We start from the raw sequence: 19927 nt of genomic DNA, 5'->3' as shown, positions 1-19927 counted from the left end.
GCCTGTCTGACCAAGAGTTAAGTTCTGCTCCCGCGGCCTACCTTTCGGAGACGCTGGTTCTTACATCCGTTCCTGGATTTCGTGCTGCCGCTATCCTGCAAGGATCGTGTCTCGGTTCTCCCCACACCATCATCCAGGTCAGTGTAACCTTCTCAGTCTGTGGTTACTTCCTGGTTTACGTGAGGATAACAAAACCATCTTGTCTCTTCTCAGTGCGGCGATCAGAGGCCCTCCTGCTACGCTTTGCATTCACCTCGCTGTTCAATAAAGACAAGTTAACTGTCGACTCCTGTGTTTGGGTTGAAATTTCAGGTCCGCAATCCGACTCTTGTCAGTAAGGCTGATTTATGGGAAAACATAAAAAAATTTATTTTTTTTTAAATTTAATTAGAGAGAGTTTTTTTTTGTTTTGTTCAACAGTAAATATATGCAGTTGTTTCTGTAAAGGCTAAAATAATACAGCTGCAGTGAAAGATTAACTCAGGATTCCACTTTACCAGTGAAGCTTTCGGTGCCATTCATCCAGAGTTGCAGACTAAAAGCTGGAAATAGAAATGTTTGTCCCATTTTATTGTTTAAAGTGATCAACTTTAGATTTAAATCTGTTAAAAAGTACTGAGAACCATTTGGAGTTGTAGTTTCTGGAAGGAAATCTAGATAGAATAATCAGTAAAGGGCTTTTTATTTATATTTTATTAAAATCTGTCCAGTAGTTCATGAGATATTTTGCTAACACACACACAGGCAAATCATTATCACTCTTTTGCTTTCAGTGGCCTGCAAATATTTGTAGTTATCCTCTGTTTTTAGATCAAATTGCGGATTTTATGATAAGTGAGTTCCAGGAGGACTGTAGCACAAAACTCCCTGTTTTATTAATTGTAACTGTGGTTCCTATCAGCTGAGGCTTTTTATGAACTGTGAGCTGTAAAAAAAAAAACTGTCCTGCTGGGATCTGCAACACAGCTGCTTTCCAATGTGTTAAACAAGAAGAAAAATCACATTTTATGGTTAATCACACAGTAGGAAAACAATATAACAAGTGAAATGTAAAAGTCAATTTAAGGCATTTTTTGGCTTTAATGTTACACAGAATAATATGATTTAGTTCTATGAACAATGAGAGGGTCTATGAAAAGACAGAGAAATAGCTCCTCTTAAATGAAATTCATTAAACATGAGGTGGAGGTCTGAAAGGCAGCCTTTGTTGCGTCCTCCACAGGAGAAGTGCCACCAGTACTGGCCCGCGGAGCGCTCGGCCAGGTACCAGTACTTTGTGGTGGATCCCATGGCAGAGTACAACATGCCTCAGTACATCCTGCGAGAGTTCAAAGTGACCGATGCCAGAGTGAGTCATCAGTTTGCTTCTGTGTTTATGTGTTGAAGATAGACAGTCTCATCTCTGCTGGCTTTGAATTAATGTTGAACAGAAAAAAAAAAAACAAGAATCGCATCTTCTGCTTTTCAGGATGGCCAATCACGGACGGTTCGTCAGTTCCAGTTCACTGATTGGCCAGAGCAAGGAGTGCCAAAATCAGGGGAAGGATTCATCGATTTTATTGGCCAAGTCCACAAAACTAAAGAGCAGTTTGGCCAAGACGGCCCGATTTCTGTGCACTGCAGGTAGGTTTTGATCTAAAACTACCTCAGGGTTTCATAGGTTAATTGTGGTGGGGGTGAAAAAATGTATGTCGTTAAAATATATCTACATCATTCTGTAATGCTTAACACAGTGAGACAGACTACCTTTCATTTAAAAAAAAAGATTCTGGGAGGCATTTTTGTTTCTTTCAGAATAAATCGAGGTGAAGTGTTAAAGAGGACATTGTTTAAAAGCCGCTTTTCTGAAGGTGTAGGACTGGTTTGCAGATTGGGGTAATTTGCATATTTGTAAATGTATCCAGTTCACTGGAAGAATATATATACTCTCATCAAGAAGATTTCTTTCCCCGAATAAAGTTTCCTGATTTCAGTAAGGCTATGTCAAACCACATTTGGATCCGGCGGCAGATTAAAAGCTTTTATCTGAGGGCGCGTTTAAATAAAACAGCCTGACTGAAAGAGACCGTGTGCACAAAAGCTGGAAGCGGCGTGTATCAGAGGATGAGCCCATTTCTAAAAGCGAGGCGTGCGCACGCATCTTCAGGATGATTTCTCTTCAGAAATTGCCGCTCACCTGGAAATCTGAATTAAACCCCCCTCACACACACACACACATTCAGACGCTGAAGGAAACCAGCCTTCAGATCGGTGACTCTTCTGTGAATCATGGCAGCTGACAGCTGTTGCACACAAAGCAGAGCAGGAAAGAGATGAACACTACTTCCTCCGTAAAATCCTTTTTTTTCAAAGAAGTGAAATCTAACATTTTGTATTATTAGTAATAAAGCGACAGTTCAGAGCTTTTGAAGTGGAGTTCTGCGGAGAGGTTCTGAACAATAACTTATCCACCACGTTATTAGGTTGTTTTTTTTTTTTTTTTGTTTTGTTTAATAAGTTTGATTCTGACCAGACTGGCGAGCTAAATGCTAGTCTGACCAGAACCAGAACCAAAGTTGATCACTACTATCTCAAACGAATCCAGTCTCGAAAATTTCCCCACTGTCTGTTTTGCTTTGCATTGGTATTCCAGGAGAAACACCATTTTCCTGCTGGAAGTGGCTGCACCAGAAGTGCTACAGCTGGCTGCTACTGCCGTTTGTACTTGAAAATAGCCACAGATTTTATAAAGTGAAATTGTTTGTGATGTGCAGAGATTAAAACAGAAACAGTTTTGCAGGTATTTGCAGGCACAAAGCAGCAGCAGCTAGCTGCTTGGAGGATTGGAGTCATTTTGAGACAACAGAAGATAATTTGGTTTTGGCCCCATTTGGACTAGCCATTAGCTCGTCAGTCGGGTCAGAATTAGAACTTATTTCTCCAAATTGAAGTCGTTCAAAGAGCTATCTACAACAGAGAAGATCAAACCTTTTCTCAAAAGCTCACACTTCAAAAGATTTAAACTACTGTATTTCTTTGTCATAGAGTTTCACCTTTTTTTCCAGCTGAAACAACCAGTTAGATTTTATAGTGTACCGAATGTGGTCTTTGGATGTTTTAGCCATCTGTGGGACTTTATCTACGCCTGGTGTGTGTTAAACAGCAATGTTTCAGTGTCACTCAAGCAGCAAGCGGAAGTCTGCACAATTATTTTTAACCTAAAAAAGTTAAATGCAAACTTATTTAGAACCCAGTGCTGTTAGCCGTTGCAGCTGTACTTCAGCAGGTACATCAGCTCATCTGCTGTTATAGTGCAATACAGGAATATATCCACCTCACTGGCTGATAAATAATTACCAGTAACTGTTTCTGATTTTTCTCTAGAAAACCTGCAAAAGAGTGAACCTAAGTTTAAATGGGACTGGTGCGCAGCAGCTGCTATAGTTCCTACACACGACTGCTAAATCATTTTTTCTGTTTTGTTTGTTTTTCCCAAAAAACAGTGCTGGAGTGGGGAGGACGGGTGTGTTCATCACCCTCAGTATCGTCCTGGAGAGGATGAGGTACGAGGGAGTGGTGGACATCTTCCAGACGGTGAAGATGCTGCGCACTCAGAGACCTGCCACCGTTCAGACAGAGGCAAGCCTCCTGACTGTTGGGTGAAAGCTGATTCAGCGTTTTGTTCGCAAACCGTTACTCCATACTTTGTTGCTATTTCAGCCGTTCATATAGTGTATGGAGATATTCAGTTCATTCAACAGACGGCTGCAGTGACTTTTGGCTTTTGTAGCGTTGGTACTTTTGGAGATATTTTAATTTATAAACAAATATTTTCCACATAGAAATACAGTGAGTGCATTGCTCACTTTAGACTTTTGCCACTTGTAGCTCTAACAACATTCATCACTCAGCATTCAAAAAAAATGCAGTTTCTACAGTTTTTTTTTTTTTTTTAGCATTGTCATGACTTTTTCCTTCCTGTCACTGACTCAGTGTTCCTTCGCTCCCCCTCCAGGACCAGTACCAGTTCTGCTACCGGGCCAGTCTGGAGTACTTGGGAAGCTTCGATCACTATGCAACATAAAGCCAGTTGCCGTCTATCACGCCACGTTCGGGCCAAGCGCTCCCCCCCCCCTTTTTTTGTAGTGTCACACACAACCTGAATAAATGCGCCCCGGCTGGAACGTGCCTGTAAAGATGTTGCCACCACATGCAGAGAGCGAAGGGGAGGGAGAGAGAGAGAGAGAGAGGGAGGGAGGGGGGAGGCCCCGCCGGCTCGTCCCGTCCCGCACCCAGAAACAGCACTTCTAACTGAGCCATAGCATCCTGCTTTGACAAGGGGGTGTCTCCTTCCACCCCTTCAGCCCAAAACACAAACACACACCCCTGGGTCAGTCTGAAGCAGCAACTTCTACCACTGCTCCCAAACAGAATACTTGATCAAATATGGATTGGGTTTTTTTTTGTTTGTTTTTTGGTCAGTTTGTTTGTTTTTTATTTTTTGGTTCCAGTGCTTCTGTGAGCACCCACAATGCTTTGTGTTGTTTAGGTGTGGAACTCTCACCTCGTCCACCACCAGTGTAGCATCACCAAACTAAACAAAGGACCAAGCTACGGTATTTTTTTTTTTTTATCAGTCACAGGAAAAATTTGGATCTTTTTGTTTTTGGTTTGTTTTTTGGGGTTTTTTTTTCCATCACAAGGACCGACGAGTGGAAATCCACAAATCCATCTAACGAAGGCCTCACAGACTGAAGGAGCACCAGAGATTTACCTGTAGGAGACTGAAAACACAGAGCACACAGTATTAAAAAGACAAAGAACTCACTTATATTTAAAAAAAAAAAGTATAATAATAAAATGAAAGCACCAAGTTTTTATTTGAATCCTTTCCGAAACAGACTTTTGTTTCCTGTGAATAAGAAGAGAACATTTCTACCACACAGTAATAAGAACCGTTTAAAAGAAGGGAAACGTTTCAAATGCATACCACAAAGTAAAACATGAATTTAGTTTTTTAGAAAGATATATGACTATATTGTTTTTTAAAACCTGGGTATATTATATTATATTCCCCCTCGGCGCACATTCTGTTGGGTTTCTTTTTCACGAGTTTTGTCCCCACAGACCAGAGAAGCAAAGGTTGTCTTTTTTTTTTTCTGTTTTTTTTTTTTTTCGATTCCTGTGTAATCTAACGAGCTGTAGCCATTTTGTTTTTGTTTGTTTTTTTAACCTACAATCAAGTCTGGTGCGGACAGCGTTCGCAGCTCTGCCACCTTTGAGTGTCATTCATGTGTTCTCCACCCTCTTCTTTTAATGATGACGGAGCCCACCTGTGGGGGGGAGGGGGAGGGGGAGAGGGTCCGGTCGTCCCACCAAGTCGTTCTGCAGAGTTTCTCACAGGAAGCCAGTTGAAACACAAGTGCAGAGAGTGTGCACTGGGGGGTGCGGGGGAATCAACACACAACTATTTATGTGTCAAAATAAGCTTCACCAAGACTTCTCAAGCAGGGGGTGTAGAAACGGGGGTGGGACTTTGGGGTGGAGGGGACAAATTTCTCACTGGAATGCTCACCGTAGACTCTTCTCTCTGTCCGATTCAGTGTGCAATAAGTAGATGTGTTATATATTTTTGTGTCGAGTCACTAACTGCAGTTATATGCCATGATGAGGTTGTTGATGATGATGATGATAATGTTAAGACTTTTTTTTTTTTTTCTTGGTTCAGTTTATTGCCACCATTCAGCATGTCCAGACAAGAGGAGTGACCTCTGACCTATTTCACCAGGTCACAACTCCAGCAGTTGTTGGCGTCACCCTCCTGGGGGGGGTCCGCGGCAAGCAAAGGAGCGACCGAAGTCATATTTCGAACAGCATCTATTAAGTCTTTTGATTTTAGATTTCTAGTGCCTTATATTACACGCCTATTTTGATAAAGTTACGTTTAAAAGGGGTTTTTTTGTGCGTATTTTGTGTATGCTCGTGGGATCTGAATGTCTGATTTTGGTCGGTTATGATAAGTGAAAGTATTTTTTTGTGTTGTTATCGTTGTTTCTTTGGGTTTTGTTTTTTTTCTTTCGGCTGTGAATTTTTCCAACAGAAGGAGGCTCTGTGTTTTATTTCGAACCCCAAGCTGTGTCATCATATCTCTTTTAACCAGGTGTATTATGTTACATAAAACAAAAAAAAGGAAAATGAAAAAAAAAAAGCCATCCAGCCGGATGGTCTTGATCTTGGTTTGTATTTTTTTGTTTTCTGGACAGAAAAGTCTGAGCCTTTTCCCCCATCGTTTCTTACACGAGTGTTGTGTTTTAACTCGTCACGCAGAGACGGCGGTTCGCCTGCCATGGAGTTTTGAGCTGGCTCAGACGCTCACTCGGTTATGCAGAAATCCTTATCGAGCTGAACGACAGCGGCTCGCTTTGTTAGTTTCGAGCAACAGAGGAGGGAGGAAAAAGAAAATCAGATCATGTAACCCACCCGAGGCCTCGTCTGCGTCCCGTGGTTTCCTGTCTGTTTTCCAGCGACGGCAAAGAGAAGTTCCGGTGCTAACAACACAGAACAGATGTAGTCATGTGATTTTTTTTTTTTATATCTAAATATATATATAAATATATATATATCTCCGTTAACGCTTGAGACGGTCAACAGTTTTCCACACTCTTACAGTAACCCTGTCGTCATTTTTTGATTTTATTTTATTTTTTGTATGCATGGTACCACTTTTGAGATTCCCCCTTTGGTCACAGCGGTCATGGGAAGACTTGCACTTTCTCTCTATGTACTATGCACTAATACTTATATGTGTAAGAGCCCCCAACCCCCACAACAATGACAACAACAAAAAAGGAGACTTACTTGAACTCTTAAAGATGGATCTTGTAACGCTCACATGGTTGTGTATATGTAAATAACACAGAACACAGAGAGTTAAGCGAAAACGCGTATGTACAACGGATAAATAAGTACGATTTAAATGTAAAGGCAAAAAGCGAAGAGAGGTTTAACAGATATACAGAGTGATATAAGAAAAGGATGCACCTGAAATCACAGTTTTACGGCACAGCAGTGAGTGCAATACACCACGTCGTGGATTTCGTCGTCCCCACGAACAAGAAGTTTTCACTAAAAAACGTGTTCTCTTTTACCGCCCCTCCCCTTCCTCCTAATGTGTCATGTAGATGGATTAAACTGGAGTTTATAAATTGTATAAAAAAAAAGAAGAAAATACAGTGTGTTAACTTGGATCATTTACCTCCAATTGGTCTGTACATGTAAACTGTTTTCATTTTGTTTTCCGATCTGAGTCAACAAGTGCTTTTTATTTTCTTACATTACAAAACTGAAGAAGAAGATAAAAAAAAAAATACAAAAGAAAAAGGCAGGTCTGTATGGATTTCTGTTCTTTATCGACACGTTTCATTTGTTACAAATAAACTCAAGTGAAATAAGTGCTGCCGCCCTCTTTTTCTGATCAGCAACCAACTCCAGAAGATACTGATTTAGGACATGAACGCTTGTTTGAAAAGGGGCAGAGCTGGAGGACGGGTCTAAATGGACCCTAGAGTTAAAGTTTGTTAACAGATTATAACAAATGGCAATAAAAAATGCATGATGTCATGGCTAATGACGGCACGGAGTTAGATTAGTAGCTGCCATCTTGCTAGGTGCTCCTCCAGTTCACTGTTCTGTTTGCATGTCAAAGCCAGACATTACCATCTTGTGCGTGTTGTATGTTGTCATCAGTCCAAGAACATTTAAATAAACATATTATAATTATTGTGAAAACAGGGGGAAAGAGTACGCTGTAATGAGCCTCCCACCATCTCTGGTCAAGCATTAGCAGCGACAAAACACCCACCTGACGGGCTACAACTACTGTGATAAAACTACCAAGTACTATAATCATTCTCACCAAACCAGCACATAACTGCACTTTAAGTAATTAAGTAATTTACGTGTCTGCTTCGAGTACAGCTCTGCTACAAGAGTCTGGAGTTAATAGCACTTAGACTAATAAATTAAACTTATAAAGTTCTCTTTCCTCATTGTTATGGAAATGTTTAACCTCATATGAAATGCACTTCAGCCGTGAGATGTGCATAACTTGAGTTTTTGTCGAGCTTGTACACGGATTTATTGTTCGGCAGGTAGATTTTACCTGTAAAGTCAATTTTTTAAAAAGTCGAGGCCCTGTTTAACATGTAAATAAAAACAGAATGCAATGATTTGCAAACCTCATTCACAATGGAACACAGGAAACAAATCAAGCGAAATTTATCATTTTCTTGGAAAAAAATCAAGTAACTTGGGATTTTATGGCCGAAAAACTACTCGACAAAGTTGGGACAGGGACAACAAAGGGCTGTATAAGTGTGTGGCACAAATAAGCTGGAGACACAACAGGTGAGTAAGAGGAGTGGGTATAAAAAGAGCATTTTAGAGACGCCGAATCTCTCATTAGTAAAGATGGGCAGAGGTTCACCAGTCTTTAAAAAAAACTGTCTAAAAATATTGGAGCAATTTCAGAATAATGTTCCTTAACAGAAAATTGTGAATATTTTGACTAGCCCACCATCCACAGTTCATGTTATCAAAAGATTTTGAGAATCTGGAGAAATCTCTGAGCTCAAAGGACAAGGCTGAGAGTCAACATTGGATGCTGTGATCTTCAGGCCCTCAGGGGCCACAGTATTAAAAACAGGTCTGATTAGATCATTGTAAACACAGTTCGCCATGCACAAATTCTGGGTAAAGCTCTATCATGCAAAAAAGGATAATGTCTTCTCTGGACCAAAGCTCATTTAAAATGGACTGAAGCAAAGTGGGAAACTGTTCTGTTGTGAGAAGAATTAATTCTTTTTGAAAACCACAAATGCCAAAGAGGAGAGGAACATGGTCCCGTCTCAACTTTTTTAAGATGTGTTGCTGCCATAAAATTGTATATTCTATTATGTTTTCCAAAAATGATATACAATTTCTTAGGTCCAACATTTGATATATTTACTGTCCCATTGTGAATAAAATATGGGTTAATCGGACATCCCAATTGGTAGACTAAAGGCTATTATTTAATAAAATTACTTACTGATATATTTTTGTTTGCTTCAATAATTCTTTGTTGTTACAATGCTTCTTTGCAATGAATCTTAGATCATTGGAAATCCTGTTTACCCCCCCTTAAACGGTGCCACATTTGTTGGGAAAATCCATTTGTGGGTTGAGCAGCAGAGTTGAGTATGTGGGATGCATCCAAATCCTCTCTGCCAATGCCAAACAGCTTATTTTAGTCCTCACTCTAACTAGCTCGTCGATCCTGTCGGAATTAATCTTTATTTACCCAGACAGAGGTTGTCCAAAGATCTGGCTACAACAGGTAAGACGTAACCTTTTCACAGAGCCCCATACATCAAATGATTTCTTTACCGTATTTACACATGTACTGTTTCAGCTGAAACAGCCTGTTAGATTTTATAGTGTACCAAATGTGGTCTTGGCGTGTTTTAGCCATCTGTGCGGCTTTATCTCCATCTTGTGCGTCTTAAATCACTTCTGACATTTTTGCAGCGTCACTCGTGCAGCAAGTTTCAAGACTGTAACCTTGTTTGCAGCTCATTTAACTGAGCTACACAGAAAGGAAAAAAACAGCGCTGATGTCATTGAACATGAAGCGAACAAGGTCAGGGGGCAGCAGCTTGAGCAGGGAAGCCCAGACATCTCTTCCAGGAAGATTCCAAGGCGTTCCAAGGCCAACCAAGAGACATAGTCTTGCATGTCCTGGGTCTTCCATGGGTTCTCCTTTCAGTTGGTCAAGCCCGGAACACCTCCCTAGGGAGGCATCCAGATACTCGAACCACCTCAACTGGCTCCTCTCGATGTGGAGGAGCAGCGGGTCTACTCCGAGTCCTTCCCGGATAACTGAACTTCTCACCTTATTTCTAAAGGTTCTGTCATACTCTAAGACACAGGTGTCGAACTCCATTCTTTGGGGGGCGCTGTTCTGCATGTTTTAGATGTGATCTTGCTTTAAAACACTTGGTTTAAATGGATGACTTGTTGCCGTGCTCCTGGAGAACCTGATGATTTGGTGCGAAGGAGATTAAACCGTTTGAATCAGGTGTGTTGGAGCAGAAAAACCTAAAACTCCCAGGACTGCGGCCCTCGAGGCCTGGAGTTTTACACCTCTGCTCTAAGAAGAAGTCAAGAAGTCGGATCGCAGTCACGTGATTGCGAGCCGTTCATTTTCACACATACCTTTCATAGTCCATGAGACACTCCGCTCAGAACTCCCAGGAAGCTCCTCCATCCACAAACAGAGTACGTAATACTACGGAAGCTGCACCGATCCGTCTGTCAATCTCACGTTCCACTCTTCTAAGAAATCCTTTTTTTTTTTTTTTTTTGGCTTAGAAATAAGTTTTATAATGTGGCGACAAGATGAGTCACTCATGCGATGAAATTAAAAAGATGCCTTAGAGCAGCAACTAATTAATGCTTATGTTACAACACGCAGAGTGGGCTGTTTGAGAGATTTCATGACACTAGATGGATCCAAAATGAGTACTCATTGTTCAAAGAGCTATATACAACAGGTAAGACGTTCATTGGTCATAACATTTTCACAAAACCCAACTATGAAAAATGCAAGCATCACTTTTTTCTGAAGCCACATGTCCGCTGCACAGATTTGTGCCATCATCTAGGAACATTTGGACCGTTTTCTCCGCCACTAATTAGAAGATGCTAAGAAAAGCAACAATATTTCTGTCATCCCCTCGGTTCTCTCCTTCTCTTCCATCCAGCAGGTTTTTATAGTCGTTATGCGGGGACGTCGTAATGAGCATTCCAGCCTCACAGGGCTTCTTTGCCCTGCTAACCGTTTAGTCTTGTTAAATCCACATTAGGAAACGGACTCGGGCTGGGAGTGGAGATGCCCGCTCGTGTTTGCCTTTTTTCGCTGCAGGAATCGCAGCAGAAGGTCTCCGGACGACGAAGAACTGATGCGTGCTCTGCTGCTTTTCGTCTCAGATGATTTATTCATTTTCGGAGATTTTCAGAGGAGATGTCCTGCATTAGGCAGCTGAGCCATATCGATTAAAGGCCTGGCATTTCTTGAAGGAATGCACATCGCCCGCCACCGTTCCTGTAATATCATCCTATGTTAAGAACTGATGGAGTTCTAGCCATTTTGGTGAAACCCTAAAAATAACATGATGCGTAATCTCATGTGATCGGTTAATGCTCAGTAGGGGATGACTTTCAGCTACTACTTCCCCAATCTTTCGTTCGACATCTCTATAGACGACAAAAGCAGCCCCTTTTGTTTGCTATTTTTCAGTAGCTGTGGTGGTCATCTTTAACTCTAAAACTTAAAGCTGATGATGTACATTCAGTGCTCGACTAAAACCTCAGTCTGATGGGTCCTAAGAACCAAGCTGGAAGCAGAAAAGATCACTCAATGAGAAGTCTGTGAACTCGCACCAGGTTGACCCGAGTAGGCCCATGGGAAAAGGCTTATCTACAAAGTTTTAAAAAATATTGTGAAAAAATTTAATATAAACAGATTTTATTAGTGCAGCATAAGTTAAAGTTCCAATAATGTTTTCTTATGTTTGAGTTCTGTAATTCTAGCCTTTACACCAGCACTGGTATTGTTCATCTGTGTTCAAAATTTAACTACTTAAACTAAAACGTGGGCAGATTAGCTTTAGGTCATGATTGCATGATTTTTTTAGATATTTTCTGTCCAAATTGTACAACTTATTTTTTAACTTCTAAATTACCATAAGACAGCATACGCTGCTAGTGTGCATATACCCGGTGTTATATTGTTTCTATGGGTGCTTAGAGTCATACACGTTCACAGCTCCTCCCAACTGAAACACGTTCCCACCGCTGTGTTTCGGACGGCAGTAAGTGGCCGCGCTCGCACTTCACTGACAAGCTGATAACGGCTAGTCCAAGTGGACCTCTACTGCCCTAAAACAACTCTGTTTTTATTATTTAAACCTTTCCACTTACGGCAGTTTCACATTATGTAGTTATTCCAGCAGAGACGGGCTATTCCTGCTAGTGGAGATTCAGATTACTTTAAAACAATAATAATCCTGGTCGTGTTCAGACTAGCCGTTAGCTTGTTAATCCTGTCAAAATGAACTCCATTTAAGCAACCCGAGACCATTCAAAAAGCAGTATGTCAGATAACTGTTCAAAGCCTTTCTGCGGAAGCCCAATTCAAAATGAATGTCTCAACTTGTTCCTCTAGAGCTGTAGCTCAAACGATAGGAAGATATGTTCATCTGCTTAGCCCTGCATAGCACGACCCCAAATGTTCCCCAACATTTAAATGGTTTCATATACGATCCTGGTCCTGACCCTGAAAATACAGAAAAGATGCCATGCTATATAAATTTTTTTTTTTTGGGGGGGGGGATACTTTGGTTTCAAGATCCTGCAGACTCATCACAGCTCACAGGCCGTAAAAAAGGAAGTCTGGCGAAAGTCGCTTAACATAAAGTTTAAGTTTTTACTTTTTGTTCTGGAAATCAGCCGGATGTGTCCTGGGACCTGTTTGCTCCTCGTAACATTCAGATTGATGCAGCCTAATTCAGGAACATACCCGCAGTTCAAGCAACCAGTTCACAGTTTATTGTCTACGGACTAAAAGATGTTTAACTCGACCATAACACATCACAAAATCTGTCCTGCAGTTACGTTTCACCCTAAAAGGTCACGGCATCAACTAAATCCACCGTTTAAGAAGTGAAAGTAGACGGGAGCAGTCTCTCAGAGAATCAGCTGTAAAATAATTTCAGGAAATACTTTAATAACTAGAAAAATATCATTTTGGGTGAAAATGCAGCGCGCATCCTGAGTGAACAACAGGAAATCAGCATCCACACAGTTAAACCATGTTTCAAATCCTATTATTCTCCCAATGTTTGGGGCGGATTTCAGACATTTTTCAAACTTTGCAAAAATCAAATCAAATAAAATTAAATTTAAAAAAATCACAACTGTTTTTCACAATTCCTAAAATTATCGATTTATTTCTTACCGACTGAATTCGACTTGACGGACGACTCAATTAAAAAATAAACTTGTAATTTTTTTTTTTTATTGTTTTTTTTTTTTCTTTTTTCCTTTCTTACAGCAGTTAGCAATAGTTTTTTTTTTAACTATAGCAAGGCAAAAATAAATACAAATTTTAAATAATTTCAACACTGGGTTTTCATTCAACAGGGCGACAGTAGCATTTCACGTAAACTGATCCTACAGAAGAGGGACGGCTTCCTGTCCGAGCGCTCACCCCAAGGAAGTCATTAACGTGATCACCCCCCCCTTTTAAAATAGTTCCTGATGTCAAACGACAGAGTTTATAAATGTTTCTCGTTGCGATTAAAACCCCACACAGATAGGAAGCCTTTGTAGTGTAGCTGGTCTGAGGCCAGCAGAAGCAATGAGGAGACAGTGTTTAACATGCGGGGGGGGGGACAGAAAACAGGAAAATATTACGAGCAGAAAACTGAAATCAAAACCAAAGAAAATCTAACATAAATGAGCTATTTAGAAAAAAAAATTCACATTGATTTTTTTTTTTTTTCCTCCATGTACAAAGAAATTATAAGTCATTTCCAAAAGGGTTATGTGACTACTCTAAGTCTTGTTCGTTTTCCCTGACGGATGAGGCAGCAGCGCCCTCTTCTTCTTTTTTATTTTTTATTCCACCTGCTTTATACGAGTCCAGCCTGGCACACCGTCCACTCACTCATCACCGGTGGTACAACCGCTCACCCAAACCAAAACCGCCCAATCGTCACTTCGGACCTTTTACGCAAGGAAGCTGTGTGACCCATTGATGCTGAGATGGAAGCAGATCCCAAAAACACTTACACTCAAGCACAAAACAAACGCCTCTCCTCGACATCCACTGTTACTTCAGTGCATTTGTTAGTCTTTGATCGTTCTCCGCCATTTCATTTCTCCTTCTGGCCGCGCTGCTCCCATGTGCTTTTGGCAGTTGTACGGAGGCCCGGCAGGGCCACATAGTCATTCTGAAAGCGGGAGTTCGGAGTCCTCTGTCTTTTCCTCTCCCCCTGCGTGGTGAAGAAGGCATCCTCGAAACGCATGCTGGAGGCCGTCGACTGCAAAACGAGACGGGAGGAAACTCTGGTGAGTGCAAAGAGAAGTGATGACTGAGAAGCTCCAACTCAGGCTTCCAGTTCCCCACTAATACTTACAAGTCTACGCTTCACCTTTTTAGGGAGATCTTCATCTAAGGTGTAGACGTCTTCCCTTTTAGCCAGAACCTGAGATCCATCTTCAAACTCCACCTGAGAAATATAAATATTTAGGTTTTATTTCTAAGATACAGATTACATGTGTGCACTTGAAGGGTAGATGTCGATAACCTTTATGTAGCTTCAGACTGAACCTTCTCTAAAGGTGTTACCAACCAGGCCAGCAGAAATCAGGGAAGATTAAAAAAATGTATCCTGATCTAATCTAAAATAGCTCTGTGTCATTTACAGGTAAATATAATCTGCATCGAACCCTTTCCCCAAAGGATTACTTCATAGTTTCTGAAGTGGAGTTCTGTGAAAACTTTCTAATCAATTAATATCGTACCTGTTGTAGATAACTCTGAATGACCTCAGTTTGGAAAAACAAGTTATTTCTGATCGGGTCGTCGTGCTAATGGGCAGCTAAAGACGGAGTTATAGCCGCTGTGGTCAAAAACTCGTAAGTGACGTTATGTGTCAGCTCTGGGAGGATATGTTGAGGATGACTCTCAGCTCCTACCACACCAAATTTTAGCTCAATATCTGTAAAACTGACATATTGTGCTAACATGACAGAACAAACAACAGTGGGTAATGAATAGCGTTTGCCTGAACAGCAAAATTTGAATTTAAAGTCATTATAAAAAATAAAAAGCAGAAATCAACTTTGGTCTCGTCTCTGACTGTCTGTTAGCTCGTCAGTTTGGTCAGAATTAAACTATTTCTCCAAACTGAGGTAGTTCCATTAGCTATCTACAACAGGTAAGATGTTTAGAGTTTTTCCACAGAACTTCCTTCTTTAAAAGATTGGGTTTTTTAAAAATAAAAGCTATTATTATTGTACATCTCGTTTTATAATTCCTAAACAAACCACAAAACCTCCCTTCTGCCCTGTGAACATTTTAAATTCAGGTTCCGAGTTATTTTGACCATGAAGTTTCCTGTTCAGGAAATGCAGCTCTCCGAAATGACGCCAGTGGCTGAAACAGGGTCGTACTTGAACACACCTTGACAATGGAAAACTCTTGTTCAGCCCTTTAAAAAAAAAAAAAAAAAAATTCAATCTGACCCATGTTCTGCTCAGAGTGTGCGTCTCACAGGCATTTGTGCATAACTAATGCTTGACACCCAGCTGAACTAAATAAAGCTTTAAGTGGGAGCCCAGAGACTCTCCGCTAAGTGAATAATTTAGGGAGTTTGAATAATGCAGATTGTCACCTCCTCCTCCTCCTGCTCTCTCCGTTTCTTTCCTCGACCTATTTTCTTTCACTGTGGGTTTGTACACCTTTCACTTCCAATATCAGTTTTTCTCTCCCCCCCCTCCTCCTTTCAACATCACTTCTTATTCTGCGTCTCAACAAACAGACCGGGGGGGGGGGACTTTAACAGCGTCAGAGGAGTCACAAACACTCAACAAGTCTGACCGAACACAGCTTCTGAAAGCTTGTTATTCCTCAACAACCTGAATGAAACCTATACAGCCCCTCTTAACCCCCTACACACACAAAAACAGAAAAAAACAGCCCGCACGGTGGAGCGTTTTACTGGTACAGTACCTGGTACATGTAAGAAACGTTAGATCCCAGGTATTTAGCACCGTAGAAGAGGCCGTCGGGCCATTTTACTTGAACAACTTCCCCGACCTCTGGTGGACCCAGGTTCACACAATCTCTGCTCTGCAAATGGAGAAAAGAGCCCTTTAGTTTCAGGATTATTGCTTATCATTTACCAAATGACCAGAGTGAGCTGAAAACAGGTTTTCTTGTAGGGAATCGGGACATTTAACCGCGTGCAACCTTTCTTCGTTTATTTCCAGTGACAAATAAATCTCTACGATGGAGAAGAACCAAATACAACCATCAGAGAACTCTTCATCGTGTTAAAGCTACTTATACAGATCAATAAGGTTTGCAACCGACAATTTGTTTTTAAGTCAACTTGTTCAACTAAAACCATTTAGAAATATAGCAAATCTATGGCTATTGAGCAGACAGATGTGCAATAGTTTTACACAGCACCGGTGGTTTCCTCTATCCAATTAATATTAAAGCACAATCCAAAATATTCCTGAGTCCTCCCAGCTTGATTTAGGTCTGCCCTGGGGGGGGTCTCCTCTCAGTGGGATGTGCCTGGAAAGCCTCCGAAGGGAGGCGTCTTAATCAGATGTTGGAACCACCTCAGCTGAATCCTCTCAATGCGGAGGAGCAGCGGCTCTACTCCGAGCTCTCCCCGGATGACAAACTCCTCACCATTTATCAGGCTGAGCCCAGTCGCGCTATGAAAGAAGCTTATTTCAGCTGCTGATATCTTCTTTCAGTCAGGATTTATATCTCATGATCATAGGTGAGGGTTGGAATGTAGACGTACATCAGGAGCTCAGCTCCTTTACCACGACATGAAGAGCATAGCCATCATTACTACAGACAAAGCCCCCAATCCGTCAATCTATCTCCAGCTCCACCATCAGTCGTGAACCAAACTCCCAGATGTTTGAACTTCAAAAAGAGAGCATTCTACTTATTCCCTCCCAAACAGAACAAGGTGGAAGGCTTCCCCTGTAGAACTGACACCTTAACATGGTGGACAAACGCGAGCGCCCCAATGATCCTGGGGTGTTGGGTCTCCCATTGCAATTTGGCCTCAGATGAGGAGAGAAATTGAGAGCAAATTGAAGACCTTGATAAAGAAGAACTGCAGTAAACAGGCAACCTTGTCCAGAATAGAGAAGCCAGGGCACCATCTTGGAGCCAGGCCTGATGGAGGAGCTCCTCGGCAGGCGCCTCGGCTCATCTATTCACCTGCTTTTTCGTGCAAGGTCACGGTGAGCTGGTTCCCATCGTCAACAGTCAATAGGTGAGAGGCGGGGGACACCTTGAACAAGTCGTCAGTCCATCACAGGAGCACACGGAGATGAAAAAGACAACCCTTCATGCTCTCCATCTCACCTGGTAACAATTTAGAGTCACCAGTTCATCGAACGTGCATGTGTTTGGTCTGTGGGAGGAAACCAGAGTATCCGGAGAGAACCCTCGTCTGCACAGGGAGAACATAACCTTCAGATAGAAAGGCACCGGCCAGGTTTGAACCTGAAACCTTCTTATTGTGAGGCGACAGCTGTAACCATTGCTCTGGCCTGCCACCTTGAACCTCAACTCCTGGGTCAAAAAAAACAAAACAAAAAGCCACCTTCACGAGGCCCACCACCAATGGGGAGAAGAGTCAGGGTCGGGTGCTGTGTGAGCTGGAGGGGGCAGACAAGGGGGTGTACGCACATATGCTGACTCCAGAAATCAAACCCCCTCTTGGTATGAGGAGGTTATTTCATGCTCTTCATTTTTAACAGATACATTCCTCAGAAGAAAAATAAATGATCTAAAATATGTAAACATAGATATACATTAGATATTTGTTTCTCTGCAGTTATAGATACTAAAGACATGTCAGGGAATTGTTTACAAGCCTTCACTGTGGTTTAAATGTTTTGGAATGTCTTTAAAGCATTGATGTATGCTTCATACAAGGAGAAAAAACAAATCGAGCATTACAAAGAACTGCCACAGACAGACTCATACTATTGAAAGATTTTTCCCTTTACTATTGTGTCCATGACTCCCCCCTCCCCACCCACTCTGTATATGGATAATATACACCATATAGGAGCTTTAAATAGTGAGGAATGCAGAAACACTGTTTACATTTCTCACACAGATTGTTTAAGGAGCCGCAGCCCCGAATGGTTTTCATGCCTGTGGTCGTTGTGACGTGCCGTAAAACGGTGCAAGGTTTTCTACCACACCAGACCCACACACAGAGGTTAATTTCTTTTTTTAAAGTGTCAAAGAAATACTACTTCCATTACAGTAGAAAAACTATGCTCAACCTGTGTACTTCAACACTGGTCTTAAAACAAAACAAAGGCTTTAAGTTTTCAACATTATTTCATGCTGACAGCAAAAAGGTTTCTAATGAAAGAGAAAATAATTTGACTGCTGTAAAAAAAAAAAAAGGAAGCAGGAAGTTCATCTATTTAATGTGACCTCGTACAAGTGTGAGCTGACCCCTGGAGTGTGTATGTCTAATTAAACCTGTCCTTACCACAATATCCTCGGGGTAGGTGTCATTAGAGAAGGAGCCGTCGTCAAACATGACCTCGTAGAACGTCTGGGAGGTGATCTGCGTGACTTTGGAGCTGTAGTAGCGCAGGTTCTTGTGTTTGCAGATCACCGTCTGGCCCAGGGAGATGGAAGCCTGGCACGCTCGCTGGTTCTGGTGCAGACGGGAAGCAGAGAGCAGCAATTAGGCTGAGGTAGGAAAGCGGAGTGAGTGCAGTCCGAATAAAGTTTCTGCTGGACGCTAAAGCCTGTAAATGACAGGAGCTGAATGAGAGAGTGGTTCCTTCACAGCCTCTGTAGAAATCATGGAACTACTGCTCTCTTTTCTTTTACAAAAGATGACAAACAGCCTCCAAGAGAGTTTTTTCTAACCAAGTGAAACATTTTTAAATTCAACTTTCTCCAAATATATTCAGCTCTGGATGTTATTTTATATATATATATATATATATATATATATATATATATATATATATAGCATTAATGTTGTGACAGTGGTCAAACCAATACTTGATTCAGCTAAAATTTGAATTTATTCCTTTAATAAACTAGTTGTTTCAATAAAACTGTGTACAGTTCAAGCAAAACATGGTCATAATTACTTATTTTTGCCCATTACACCAAAACACTTCCACAGCTTTTTAATCTGTGTATTATAAACACAGCTTTTAGCAAGTACAAGTTTAATTTGTTGTATTTGTTTTTAATAAATTCTAGCAAAAACAGCTCCTCGTACTCCAAGTAATTTACAGTACAAAATGAGAAAGTAGATTTGGATTTATTGTTTAGGAGACGCATGGTTAATTTATGCAGTTGTTTTATCGGTTTTAGCAGGGTTGGAATAAAAAAATAAATCTTTGACAATATCAACTTTCCGATGTTATCCTGCGTTAGGCGACCATTTTGCCTCAGGTTCACCACTTGCAATTCAGAAGTTTTACTCATTTGGACATTACAGAAAAAAATAAATAAACAAATAAAATACAGAAAATCTACTTGGCTTTAAAAGGTCTACAGCTTCAGGTAAACAACACACACAAAGCCTGAGTCAAATTACACAGCAGGATAAAGAAAACTAACTCACCCTTGCTGTATTTCTAAGACTCATAAAAGGTCAGCAGCCCTGTGGTGCTGCTAATCAAATAAAATGATTAAGGATGAATTAGCAGGTCTGAGTGCTTCTATAAGAGCAGGGTGGGGGGTTGTCGCTTTGCTGCTCTGGATCAGTCAGATGTGTGTTAAATGTCTGCTAAAAACAAAAGACATCAGCGATGTCTTTTCGATAAGATGTTCCAGCAAATTAACCTTCAGGTTAGATAAGAACAAAAAACAGAGGATTTACCAAAAAAAAAAAAAAAAAGCTCCATCTCAGATTCTAAGAAAAAAAAGAAAAGGTCGTAAAAAGTCTGTGACGGGACAATTTTAAAAAGTAAGCTGAACCACATACAGGTGCTGGTCATAAAATTAGAATATCATGAAAAAGTAGATTGATTTCAGTAATTCCATTTAAAAAGTGAAACTTGTATATTATATTCATACATTACATACAAACTC

At 40.9% G+C, this 19927-nt stretch overlaps 2 protein-coding genes across 21 annotated transcripts in view; one reads left to right on the top strand and one right to left on the bottom strand.

Annotated features, from left to right (window-relative positions):
- LOC108241532 (receptor-type tyrosine-protein phosphatase delta) overlaps positions 1–7430 on the top strand; it is a 241498-nt gene extending 234068 nt beyond the window's left edge. For all 18 annotated transcript variants that reach the window (XM_037974801.1, XM_037974796.1, XM_037974799.1 and 15 more), the window contains 4 exons: positions 1223–1348; positions 1469–1623; positions 3483–3618; positions 3995–7430. In XM_037974801.1, the coding sequence (XP_037830729.1) occupies positions 1223–1348; positions 1469–1623; positions 3483–3618; positions 3995–4063 (486 nt within the window). In that variant the 3' untranslated portion in view covers positions 4064–7430. The remainder of the gene's footprint in view (positions 1–1222; positions 1349–1468; positions 1624–3482; positions 3619–3994) is intronic.
- A 5355-nt stretch (positions 7431–12785) lies between these two features.
- The window catches only part of kdm4c (lysine (K)-specific demethylase 4C), a 34419-nt gene continuing 27277 nt past the window's right edge, over positions 12786–19927 (bottom strand). For 2 of the 3 annotated variants that reach the window (XM_017425760.3, XM_025007943.2), the window contains exons 19-22: positions 18357–18527; positions 15818–15937; positions 14220–14312; positions 13956–14123 (exon numbers count right to left, since the gene is read on the bottom strand). In XM_017425760.3, coding sequence (XP_017281249.1) covers positions 13956–14123; positions 14220–14312; positions 15818–15937; positions 18357–18527 — 552 coding nt within the window. Of the gene's footprint in view, positions 14124–14219; positions 14313–15817; positions 15938–18356; positions 18528–19927 lie in introns of all 3 variants that reach the window. The other variant, XM_017425761.3, reaches the window with a different exon arrangement.

The sequence above is a fragment of the Kryptolebias marmoratus genome, linkage group LG3, assembly GCF_001649575.2.
Source record: "Kryptolebias marmoratus isolate JLee-2015 linkage group LG3, ASM164957v2, whole genome shotgun sequence".
NCBI lineage: Eukaryota > Metazoa > Chordata > Actinopteri > Cyprinodontiformes > Rivulidae > Kryptolebias > Kryptolebias marmoratus.
This window is presented reverse-complemented; position numbering and strand designations above follow the sequence as displayed.